At 28.6% G+C, this 13788-nt stretch overlaps 1 protein-coding gene and 1 pseudogene across 1 annotated transcript; one reads left to right on the forward strand and one right to left on the reverse strand.

Moving 5' to 3' along the window:
• Positions 1–13537, forward strand: part of LOC128282229 (protein trichome birefringence-like 38) — a 47457-nt pseudogene extending 33920 nt beyond the window's left edge.
• Positions 1124–5117, reverse strand: LOC108466288 (probable disease resistance protein At4g27220). The gene is made up of 3 exons (XM_017766624.2): positions 2482–5117; positions 1805–2182; positions 1124–1679 (listed from the first exon to the last, which is right to left on the reverse strand). Exons 1-3 carry the CDS (start codon positions 4906–4908, stop codon positions 1146–1148), a joined length of 3339 nt encoding a protein of 1112 aa, XP_017622113.2. The 5' UTR covers positions 4909–5117; the 3' UTR covers positions 1124–1145.
• Positions 13538–13788: the final 251 nt, after the last annotated feature.

Genomic DNA, 13788 nt, shown 5'->3' on the forward strand with positions numbered 1-13788 from the left:
TAACAAAAACATAATTTGAAACCTAATATTCAACATTTGATAAATCCTTATTTGAGCACTTTAAAAAAGGTTTGGCTCTTATTTGCGCATTTTCAAAATATTTTGGTCCTTATTTAACGCTTTGAAAGGTTAGGCTTTCATTTGAACATTTTTGTAAAGCTTAGGCCCTTATATGAGTATTTTGAAAGATTTGACTCTTATGTAAATAACCCTTAAAAGGTTGGGCTATTATTTGAGCATTTAACCTGGTGTTTCTTTCTATTTTTTTCAACAAAAAAAAAAAGAAAAAAAAAGAATGGGTAAACTACACCTATGGCCACTTTAAAGTAAGATCTATTTTATTTTGATCACTCTAATTCTTTTTTTCAATTTAACCACTCTAAATAAGATAATTGTACGATTTAAATACAATCGTTAAACTATTCATTTTATTTTAATAGATTGTTGGCGTAGCATATTAGTCCATTGAGGGATTGACATGTGGCTTTTTTTTTTTTTGGCTTTTAACTAAAGAGTTAAGGGGGAATAAGTTTTGGACTGATTATAGGGATGTCCCTCAATTTTTTATTTTTATGTACTTTTTGAGATTTTTTCTTTTTTCTTTTTATATTTTGAATTTATATAACTAATTATATTAATTTTAGGATCCAGACCAAGTTGATAGAATATGTAAACATTAAGTGCTAAATTTATCAAAATTCTAGAATCAAGACTATTTATCACTCATTAACATTAAATAAGAGTGTGATTGATAAACCATTACAATATTTCATTTCATTTAAAATGAAAATTTTCAACATTTATTTTTTTAATTGTGTTTCAGAACATTATCACCATTTTACTTCATATAAAATTTTAACCAAAAAAATGTTAGAACATAATAGTAGATAATTTTACTTTTCAAAATCTTATTTTTGAAATAAATTATTTCCTCATTTTTTGAAAAATAAAAAAATTTAGCTTTTTATTTAAAGATAATATGAAAGTATGAAAAGATAAAATATTATCATAATAATATTAATTATAATTTAGAAGAATGAATATTATGTAATTTCATAATTGAATTGATGATCTATTAAGGATGATTCTAAGTCGAGTAAAGTGCTTAAATATAAATATTAGATAGGTCTAATGTAAGACTTCATTTAATTAAATTGCATTATAACAATATAAGATGCATGTGATGATGAAAAGAAATATATTTGTAATGATATACATACCTCTTCCACCACCAAAACTGCCTCCCCATTTCCCTTTCTTTCCTGCATTCTAACATCTTCTAAACCCATTCTCATTAGCCAACCAGAACAATCTGTCGTCAATGTTTTCAACATTGGCCACACCATTGTATGTTGCCCTTTATAGAAACATTTGAGCTCTTTTAGGTATGTAACCTCAAGTGAAGACACTTTGGGAAACTCAAACCTCATAGGTCGATCCTCTACTCCTTTCCCTTCCGATACAATCTCCTCCACCCCACTATCACATATTCTTAAATCTTCAAGTTGTAAAAGATGTTTAGCTATTGACACTGGAAATAGATTTTTCAAAATCTCACACCTTGAAACACTTAATTTTCGTAGAGATTGAAAAGAATTTGGTGGTAGGTCAGTATGAAATATCATCTTCACATTACTCAAATTGGAGATTGTCATCGTTTCCAAGCTAGGAACATCAACCTATTCATATATATAATTCATGCCCATAAGAAAGTTAGCTCATATAACGCAGGCAAGAAAAGAAAAAAAAGGACGAATTAACTGAATCATATAAGAGTGTAAGACTAATGAAATAAATAAATCACCTTCTCATTGAAGAGAGTACGCATGCCGGACTCAGAACTGCTTTTACTAATGAATTCTTTTAATTTCGGGCAATCCTCAATCTTTAACTCTTTCAACAAAGGGAACTCGATATTAAAATTTCCAGAGCAAAAGAAGATGAGGTCTGGAATACCCTTTATATGCAGGGAATTTAATTGAGGGAAACAAATCACATCTTCCCTTTCTTCTTCTTCTACTATTTCTTTTGTAAATATTATCTCCCTTAAGCACATGCAATCCACTATCTCAAAGCATTGGAGCTGCTCCAGCCTTCTGGCGACAGAGGGTGATAACAGATGCTCCAAGTAACCGCATCCTTTGATGATCAACCTCCTCAAATTCGAAATCCAATGACTTGTCTGGTTGTGCCATATTGTTTTGGTGTTAATAAAACACAATTGCAAGCTTTCCGGAAAACAAATTGCACACATTTACACATAATTCTTTTTTTTTTATTATTATTAATTTTAAATTTTGTGTATTGAATTGAGTTTGGATTTTCGTTGGGGTTCAAATTTACTTTAGTCTTGAAAATTATTGGACTATTATTTATTTTTATTATTAGAAAATGTAATTAATATTTTATGATGGTGCTACTAAATGGTTGGAGTATAAATAAAAGTTGTATAAGAAAATATGAACAAAGCTAGACAAATACCTGATTATTGAAAAGTGGTACCGGCTCGGACTCCTTCATTCTGATAATGACATCAACTCTCTTTAAATTTGAAATTTCTTCTCCATTATTTAACTCCGCAAGTCCACTCTTGATGCCTTCAAGTCCATTTAGGTCTAGATACAAACCTTCAGTCTTTTTCAGCAACATTTTCACCCCATTGTTCGAAGAAATGTTTGTATATATCTCGAGCTTCAATGTTTTCGAATATTCATATTTTAAATTCCACTCCCATGAATTATAATCACCTACGAGAATCCTATATCTGTCCAATGTCTCAATGAATCGATGCTTTGGAATCATTTGAACATCAAGAGGATGAACATGTAAAGTACTTGGACGAAGCAAATTGTTTAATTCATCAAGGCGTGCATTTCTCCTTTCGTTGCCAACTACTCCTCCATTTTCCCATTCAGCAAAGCTTCCCTCCATATATAATTCTTCTAGTTTAGACAAATATGATAAGACATTTGGCGGGATGATTTTGAGTTCTCCACACCAACTCAAGTCTAACAACCTTAACCGACGCAATCGTGCCATCTCCTTGGGTAGGATTTTTATCCTTGAGAAAGCAAGGTCAAGGATTTCTAAATTTTTGAGCTCTCCAATGAAGGTTATGTCTTCATCTGGATATCCTCTTAAACACAACATGCGAAGATTTATGAGGTGATTAATTGACTCAGGTATGTGAATTACTGACTCCCGTAGATAGGAAAATGGAGGTCTCTGATGTAAATCCAAGACTCTGAGACTTTCAATTCGTCTGAAAAAATGGGGAGGAATTTTCACTGAACCATTATCGGTCATATGGAAAAAGGAAAGACCTAAACACTCCAACTCCTTAGGAAGCTCGGCTATAATTTTAGGACAAGTTAAGCTTATCCTCCTCCAGCTGTTCATTTTCTCCTTATCGGACCACTCCATTGGAACATGATCTCTCAAAACAAGCATATGGTAGTCCCTCGATGCGATAGCTACAGCAGCATCCCAAACAACATCATGGATATCAAAGTGCTCATCGTTATAACCATCAAGCAACAAGGAAGACGCTTTGAGATTAGCCACAACCGTCAATACTTTATTTCTAGCTTCGTCCATACTGTTGACACCACCAAATAAACCCAAACCCACAGTATATCTCATCAACTTCTCAACCAGACCATTATGGCCTATTACACAGCAAAGCAAGAAAGTCAGTTTAACTTCCTCACTTTTTAAATAATTAAAACTCCACTGTATAGCTGAATACGCTGCAGTTATCCCCGTGAAGTTGCTTGATGAAGGCCTCTCTAGTTCTCGTAAAGCATTCTTCCACTCAAACAATCTTTTGTTTCTCAAAGCCCCTGCAACTGTCGCAATGGCAATCGGCAATCCTGCACATTTTTCGACTACTTTCTTAGCTATAGGTTTCCAATCGCAACTTTCAACACAGTCGCCAGCCTTTTTCTTGAACAGGTCCCAGGCTTCCAGTTCATTTAGAAACCCTACTGCAAAACATTTCTGAGCATCCATCTCATTTGATAAAATATTGAGCTCTCTAGAAGTTAGCAGAAGCTTGCATCCCTTGTGTTCATCTCCCAAAGGAATCCCAACTTCCTCAATATCTATTTTTGCCCAAATATCATCCAACACAACCAGAATCCTCTCCTCTTTCTTCAATCTTTCTCGTAGTCGAAGTGCCTTTCCATCGGTACTCTGCTCCTCAAATTTCAAAGCCAAAAACTCTGCAATTCTGTTCTGAATTTTCTCAATATCAATGACTTGAGTTACTGTTGCTATGACAACCGAATCAAATAAATTGCCCTTGACCTTTCTAGCGATTTCTTTTACTAGCGTTGTTTTTCCAATGCCGCCCATACCGTGCACCCCAATAACGCTGACGCTATCATCTTTTAGTGCCTCCATTATGTCATTCAAAGCCGACGTTCTTGACTCGAATTCCTCGTACCCTTTAACTGGTGGGAGCGTGATATCCTGCAGAGCTACACGATAAGCAACCTCGGGAAAGTTGCTCTGTTCAAGTAGCTTGGCAACAGCCTTCGCCTTCTCTGCAGCTTCCAAGCTAAGCTTGTAACGAGTCCAGATATTAGGACACAAACCAAGGAAACACTTTTTCTTTGCTTTTTCTTCATCTTGCGTCACTTTCTCTTCTTGTTTAGGGATCATCCTGTCCACTGCAGACAGCCAGTTGTTAACATAGCCTAGGATCTCTTTGCCGCTTCGTAAATCAGCATCAACAGAACGCTGCACTCTCTCCCTTTCAACTTTCAGCTTCTCAGTTTGGTCGTTGAGGGTCTCAACATTTTGCTGAAGATTGGAAAGGTATTTGACATGGTTTATGATAGGAGAAATCGTGTGCTCTGCAACTTTAGTGACAATAGAGCTAACAATGCCAATAACAAACTCCATTGAGAGAGCAAACAGCAAGTAAACTGAATAGCCACAGCAAAAAACAGAAATCAAACAAACCCAGAAGAAAAAAGATTACAAAGAAAAAAGAGAAAAAAGTAAAGGTTCAGTATAGTAAGAAGTAAGAGCAAATGAAAGCAGATGGCCCAAACTTGACACCGTCTGAAGTGGTAGCTGGCTGTGATGATCGATTTTTTTAGGGTTTATTTTGAAATGAATTTATTTAATTGTTTAGGGATTGGTTTTATTTAGGAAGGGTTTGGGCTCTTTGGCCTGGCCCAATGAATTTAGTTATGTTTTTTTTTCTTTGAAAAAAATTGCAGCCCAGTCTTTATCAAAAAATAATAATAATACATTTAGTGTTTAATACTTGTATATTCTATCAATTTGATCCAAATTCTAAATAATTCAATAAATGTAACCCTTCATACTTACAAATTTTATTAATTTGATCCTCAAACTTTCTAACGAAGCTTTCAACTTTTAAAACAACATTCCACATCTATTAATAGTTTTATTTATGGTTGAAATAATCCAATTTGGTACATAACATTCTTTTTATATATTTGTAAGAAGTTGGTGTTAGAAATTAACTAAACACCCTTAAAAATAGTAAAACAAAAATTTTAATAATATAATATATATCATTTATATAACTAATTTAATATTGAGCAATTTACTAAAAAAAGCCCTTTTTTTCGTTAATTACCGGCATGGACCGACTTTTTTATTATTTACGAAAAAGAACCATTTTCCTCAAAAGTTCTTCCACGTCAGCGTGAAGTCACTATACACATCAGCAAAACGCTCCCCAGGAACGCGTTTTGCCCAGCTCCAACGGTCAAAAAAAAAATATAAAAGGCCCCCTTTCATTTTTTCATACAATAGTCCTTTCACAACAATTCTCTCTCAATTCTTTTCAAATTCTCTCAAATTTCTCTTAATTTTTGTCAAAGTTGTCTCTAATTTTTGCAAAAAAGCTGTGTTTTATTTTTTTTTGAATTAGTTTTATTTTTTAAATTACAAAAATATTTTATTGTGTTAGCAATGGCCGGTTCATTAATTCGTCTCGATAAGAAACACATCTCCGTCGAGCAAATGACAATGGTAAGTAATCAACTTAATTAATTAACTAAACACCATTAAAAATAATAAAAATAAAAATTTTAATAATAGAATATATATCATTTATATAACTAATTTAATATTTGTAAAAATAAATTTTCACTTAGACTAACATAATTTTAATTTTAATTAATTTGGTAATTGATTTGACATTAAATTGGATTTTAGTTATACATATTAGCATTGTGAATTGATTAATGCAAGTTTTTCCCTACAACTACGATCTTTATAAAAACCAAGGTAATTCACTGGAAAATCTAAGTTTTTATCTTATAAATGAAAAATTAAAATTAAATTTAGAAGAGGGAAAAGGAAATAAAATAGATTTATTGTAAAAATCCAAATTTTCCATATAAAAGTTTAGGTAATTCAATGTAAAACCCAAGTTCCTCTATTTTATGGGGAAAAGAATTAAAATTAATATTAAAAATAAAAAAATCAAAAGATAAAATGACTTTACTGTAAAGAACCAAGTATTTTCTATAAAACTAATTCTTAAAAATAGGAAAAAAATTAAAAGATAAATTTTTCATGTAAAACCCTAAAATTTTCCTATAAACTCAAGTTTTTCCTTTTACTAAAAAATATTAAAATTAATTCTAAAAATAAAGAAATAAAAAATGAAAACAGTAACCAAAATAAAAATTTACTAAAGATAAGTAACTAAAATAAGTGTACAATAACATTAAATTAATGGTTTGTGATTAAAATGAAAATAATTTTAATGTTAATACCTAAAATGAATATGATTTATAACAATAGTGCCTAAAATTAATTTTTTATTTTCAATAACCTAAAATAAAAATTTTGAAAATCAAGTGACCGACTTTATAATTTACTCTAAAATATTTTAGCTTGATTAAAGTAGTTTTATCTTTTTATAACTTTATTTTTAACTATTAATTTATATGTTCTTTTGGTAAATGTGACAAAAGAAATTATTGACTCAGGGGCTTAATGGAAAAACTATTTTGGTACTGTGTTTTGTAGGTAAATTCAAAAATAGAGCTTATTAAAATCAGCTTTTCATGTTGCTGAAAAAAATATTAACGCATAGATAAAAAACTAGACGAAGTTAAAAAAAATTTAGGGAGGTGAAAATAAAATTATCATTTTATAATAGTAAAATAAAAATGAATTATTTAAATACTTTATATTTTTATAATTTTGAAAATTAAATCAAAATTTTATCATTTTTACATTATAATAATTTAAATTTTAAAGGACCTAAATGGAAAATATCTCTTATTATACGTGAATGAATTGTCACCGATGATCAAGAAATATAAAATTTGATTAAGTATATAATGAATCGAAATTTAAATAAATATAAATATGCAACCGAATAATTAATTACAAAATTAGAATTTTGAAAAGTACATATGAGTATACATAGTCGATAAAGAAATAATTTATAGAGCTAGTTAGACAAATCTTCTAGAAATGAAAATAAATTATATATTTTTATTTAATATTTACAGACTCAATTTACTGAAAACGAAGTCACAAAACTACATTTTCAACATCATTAGAAATCGAATCGTTACAAGTTGCTTTATTTTTCTTTTAAAATTTGATCCATATATTCTTCATAAATTTAAAATTTTGTCCTGATAATTTTATGTTTAGGAATTTAAAATATATATCTATAATTTGTGTAGTAAATAAATAAGATAAATATAAGAATAAAAACTTGATTTATTATTATTATTTTCCAAAATTATGGATGTAACTTTGATTCGATAAACTTTGTAAAAATAATTAAAATTAATAATGAGTATATAAAAAATCTATATAACAACAATCGTAATTGTGGTGATTAATGCTTCCCATATAAATTAAATCAATAATCTAGATAAGTAAGAATCCCTTATTATAAATGAGTGAGATAAAACGACTCTTCAGTAAAGACACAAATTTTTCTTTATAAAACTCAATTAATCCCTTGTAAAACCCTAGTTTTTTCTCTTTTATTGGGGAAAAAAGTAAACTAATTCCAAAATGGGGAAAAAGATAAAGAAAATTATAGAGATAATTTCATCCTCAAACTTTCTTAAGAAAGCTTTCTAACTTTTAAAACAACATTCCACATCTATTAATAATTTCATTTATGGTTGAAAATTCAATTTGGTACATAACATTCTTTTTATATTTGTAAGAAGTTGGTGTTAGAATTTAACTAAACACCATTAAAAATAATAAAAATACAAATTTTAATAATTTACTATATATCATTTACGTAACTAATTTAATATTTGTAAAAATAAATTTTCACTTTGACTAACATAATTTTAATTTTAATTAATTTAGTAACTTCTTTGACATTAAATTAGATTTTTAGTTATACATATTGCATATTGTGAATTTATTAATGCAAGCTTTTTCCTGCAACTCCGATCCTTATAAAACCAACGTAATTAACTAGAAAAATCTAATTAAGTTTTTCTCTTGTTAATGAAAAATTTAAAATTAATTTTAAAAGAGGGGAAAAGGAATTAAAATAGATAAAATAGTTTTATAAAAATTAAAATTAATTTGTTGTAAAAATCTATACTTTCCTTATAAAATTTATAACTTTATTTTTAATTATTGATTTATATTTTCTTTTGGTAAAGGTGACAAAAGAAAGGAACATAATACGACCAATTATTGATTCGGGGCTTAATAGAAAAACTATTTTGGTACTGTATTTTGCAGGTAAATTAAAAAAAAAGAAAAGAGCTTATTAAAATCAGCTTTTCATGTTGTTGGAAAAATATTAACACATTGATAAAAAAAACTATTAATATATTCAAGGACGAAGTTAATTTTTTTAGGAAGGTCGAAATAAAAGTATAATTTTTATAATAAAAAATACAATTTCATCATTTAAATACTTTATATTTTTATAATTTTAAAGAATTAAATAAAATTTTATCATTTTACAAGGTAAAGTGTAATTTTATCTTTACTAATTTAAATTTTTAAATGACCTAAATGGAAAATTTTTTATTTTAGAGGCTGGCCAGCCTCACTAGCCCCATTCGCTTATATCTACAATTAACTAATATTTTAATATATAAAAATAATTATGTATTGAATAATTAATTTAAAAATTAGCTTTATTATGTGTAAGTTAGATCTCCAAAAATATATATATACAATTTTTATAGTAAATAAATAAGATAAATAAAATAATAAAAATTTCATTTATTAATTTTTTCTTCAAAATTATTATGGATGTAATTTTGATTCAATAAACTATGTATAAATAATTAAAATTAATAATGAGTATATAAAACATAAATGAAATCAATAATCGAGATAAGTAATAATCTCTTATTATACGTGGGTGAATTGTGAGCTTATTGAAGATGATGATCAAGAAATATAAAATTTAATTAAGTATATAATGAATCAAAATTTAAATAAATATACATATGCAACCAAATAATTAATCACATTAGAATTTGAAAAGTATATATGAGTATATATAGTCAGTAAAGAAATAATTTATAAGCGAGTTAGACAAATCTTTTAGAAATAGAAATAAATTATATTTTTATTTAATATTTATATACTCGATTTATGAAAATAAAGTCACAAAATTGTATTTTTAACATCACTGGAAATCAAATCGTTACGAGTTATTTTATTTTATTTTTAAAATTTTAAACTTCTGTCCTTTCAACTTTCAAATTTATATTGATAGGCAAGGGACTTGGTCCCTTTAAATAATATTGGTAAATTCTAATTTTAATCCCTCTTATTATTTAATAATGCAATTTAATCCTTTTAGCATAAAAATTTTAAAGTTCCCCCAAGTTATCGGTATCTTGCCCCTCTCCCCGCAATCAAACGGGATGAAGAAAATGGTTGATGACTGGATTGTCATTAAAAGCTTAATTCTTTTTTAAAGTAATAATTGATGCACATTCCCACCATTTTCTACGGTTCACATTCATTTATTGTTAAAGAAAAAAGATGTGAAACTTCAAGTAAATGATTCACTTTGTCACCATTTCTACATTTCACGTTACTTTTTTGTGAAAAAATTAGAAAGTGGGAGACTTCAAGTGAACGATGAGGAAAAGCAGGATTCAATGAAGGATATTTCCAACAAGGTCCCCATTGTGGAGCCACCTTCCATAATTTCCTTTCATATTTTAGTTAATTATAAATTTATGTATAGTATTTTATATATTTATAATTCTATTATAGAGCACAAGCACAGAATTTTTATATATTTATAATTTTTTTACGTAGATTTTGATACATTCGTGTTATTATTAGAGATGCGATCCAAATTTATGTTAAAATAAAATACAAGTGGCAAAATAGGGGATTTACGAGGGCGTAGGTCGAGCGCCCCGCGATTTGGTACAGATTGTACAAGAGAAACTCGAATAGAAGTCTACTTTCTTTATTTGATGTTGATTAAAATAAAGTGTTTTTAACATTACTTTATTATTTCTATTTGACTTTTATTATAATATAATTTTACAATCCTATATATAAACGTAGTATACTCCTCTTGTAATCATTCGAATTCAACATAGTGAATTTTCTTTCTCCTCTGCTATTGATTTTTTCCCAAAAGGATTTCCACATAAAAATTTGTGTGTTCTATATTTCTCTCTTTTATTTGTAATACATGTCCATTATCATTATAATTCTATTTTTACAGTTATATTAATGTTATTTTTCATGTCATGTTTTATTTTGAACATTTTATTATTATGATTTAATTTAGAGGGTAATTTATTTATTGAAATAAGTAAAGTGCGGATTAAAAAAATGAAGAAATTGGATTTTGTTGAAGGAAGCCACAGCTTGGCTTTCTGTTGTGTGGCCTTTTCAAATGACCTTTTAATATCAACCATCATAATTTATGGGTTTTTTAAATTAATATTGCTTAAAGGTCTAATGTAATGGATAAAGATAAGAATGACGTATTAGCGAACTAAAAATATCCATGAAATTAATGGAGTGGGTGGTTACAAGATGAGACAAAGGAGAATTGAAGAATGTATGGTCCATAATCGACCAAATCCTATAGTGTCGACGATGCAATGATCACCATGAATTAAACTTAATACAGATGGAACAATATCGTCTACTAGTAGTAATAATGAGGTATACCTCATTGACGCAAAACAAGGGTTGCTAGTTTGAGATTCCAACCTGACTCTTAGAACAATGTGGAGCAAATATCTGTACTTTGGGGCGTTCAGTAACCTCCATTTGTTTCAACGATGGCCATTGGGTGATGTGCATCCCAAAGAAGAAACTTTTCAATCTCGGCAACTTATCCACTACAAGGTATGTTACAGGAGAAAATACAAACTTGGTGATAACTATTTCAGGCACAATAGATAGAGCAGCTGATGTTGACTGTGATTCATTGGCAATCAGTCCTTGTGGCTTAATTGTTTCTTCTAATTAAAGAATCAAAATTCCGAATCTGCAAATTCTCCAAACTAATAAATCATTAGATTGGGTTAATAACTGAAGTGTGTTCAAATAAAAAAGATGAATCAAAGTAACATATGATAGTAACATAAAGTAAAAGGAGAATCGGTGAAGAAAACAATGGCGAAGTAAAAGAAGAAGAAATGACTTTTTGATTGAGAACAACAATTACTTGGCTTGTACATGCTGGTCAATTTAGATGAATCATTAGTGATTGTTGCTTGATGAATTGAGAAGGGGGGAAGTATGTTTGTTATATTTATCTACTTCCTAAATATTTTATTTTTGTATTAATAATTGATTATATGAAATAATTTATGATTTAAATAGCTGAAGTCACATTTTGCATTTATATTAAATTGCATTTTTATTATGATTTAAATTATATAATATTTAGTTACACTTACACTAGTATTTCTATAATGTAAAACTAAGGCTTAACACTAAAAATATAAGTAATAACATTCAACATTTGGATAGTTTTTCATTCCATTAGTAACAAAAATTTAAAAAAAAGAGAATAGTGAAAATTTCATTATTAATATTTTTCATTCTTACTACTTTAATTGTGCTTTGAGATTTTTAGTGTAATGTTTTAATTATAAATGGTTAATTATGTTGAATAATTTAAATAATATTATTTTACATAAATTGTATGAAGTAATATTCTATTACTTAATGAATTTAAAAGTATGTAAAATCACATACTAATATTAAAAGCTAGTATTTATAGAACAATGAAAATTCACATTTCACAAACTTTATAAAGAATTCTAGCGTAAAATTAAAAGATAAAAAGAAGAAGTATTTTTAACTTTTTTATTAATCAAATAACTTTAGAAATAAAGTAACTTAAGACAATTATAAACTTGTTTCACGTTTCGGGTGATTATTTGATGTTAATTATAAAATTTATACTCTTAATTCTTTAAATTCATGTTTTAATACTTAATAAAGCACTTAGGAGCAAAAAGAGCGAAATATAAACAAAAACCAGAGCGTCAAAGCATGCTGCAATAGTCACATAGGCTGAACTATTCCACACAGTCGTGTGACCCACATAGGTTGAACCATTGCACATGGCCAGACCACACAAGCGTGTCGTAGGCCGTGTTGATTTTACAAAATTACACACTGAGCTACGAAAAATTACGATTTTTAGGTTTTTTGGTATTCTAAGACGTATATATTATAAAAATAAGAAGATATAGGAAGGGGTCTTCAAAGAATATTCAAGAAAACAACTTGAAAAATACCATTAAAACCAACTTTGAAGTAGATTTCCATCAAAATTGAAGATTTCCAATTGATTTCTTAAGATTATCATGAATTTCTTTATTTCTTTCGGTTATACTATATCTTGAAAGTTTTTATTTTGAAGCATGGGTTAATTTTCTAAATACCTAAGGGAGATGAACCTTATGATAGATTTTGTCGTTTGATTTTTATTTAACCCAATAGAAATTTAGTTTTTTGTTCTCAATTATATATGCTTAATTCATATTCATGTTTGATGTGCTTAAATCGATGGTTAAATAGATCCGATTTGCCTCTTGTAGAGTACGTAGTTAAAGAGGCCATAAGGAACAGCAAGAAGTTTGTTCATTAAGTAGCTTTTTTTTTGCTACAGTCAAACTGAACTGCTGTCAAAGACAAAACAGAACAGCAACAGAGAATCAGAAAAAAACAACAGACAAAATAAAAATGCCTACCAACAATACTACATCAACAGAGCAACAATACAAAAACACACCACCAAGCTTTAATCATTTTCTCCCTGTTAAAGCCCGCAATCACCACGGAAGATGCCAATTCGTAACCTTTCTAATCGGCCACCTAGAGTACAACTTTTCCAGCCTTTAACATATCACTGTCAATGCTTGCAAAAATTGCTTTGATTAATTAGCTTGATATTACCATGCTCTCTCAATTAAGAAAAGATCCACATCCTAGCATTTACAATGACTTCAACGGCATGGATTGCACCCACTGGTGCCTTGCCGGTCTCCCCGATACATGGAATCTACTTCTGTATGCAGCTCTCATCAAATAGCAGAGAAATTTGGTTTGGGCACTAGCCACCTAACATACATGTGGTCTCCTTAAATTATTTATTTTGCTTACTCAAAAAAGATCATAATATTATACATTGAAAATATAATAAATTTGTTTTACTTCTGCAGTTCTCAATTATGCATGTGATGTATTTCAATTATTTATGGCATTGGTTTGTTTTCTTCTTGCTTTAGATTGTTTCTCCTATTGACTTAAAAAAAGAGAATTGGTGTTATTATCATTTATATT

This window comes from Gossypium arboreum, chromosome 10, assembly GCF_025698485.1.
Source record: "Gossypium arboreum isolate Shixiya-1 chromosome 10, ASM2569848v2, whole genome shotgun sequence".
Classification (NCBI taxonomy): domain Eukaryota; kingdom Viridiplantae; phylum Streptophyta; class Magnoliopsida; order Malvales; family Malvaceae; genus Gossypium; species Gossypium arboreum.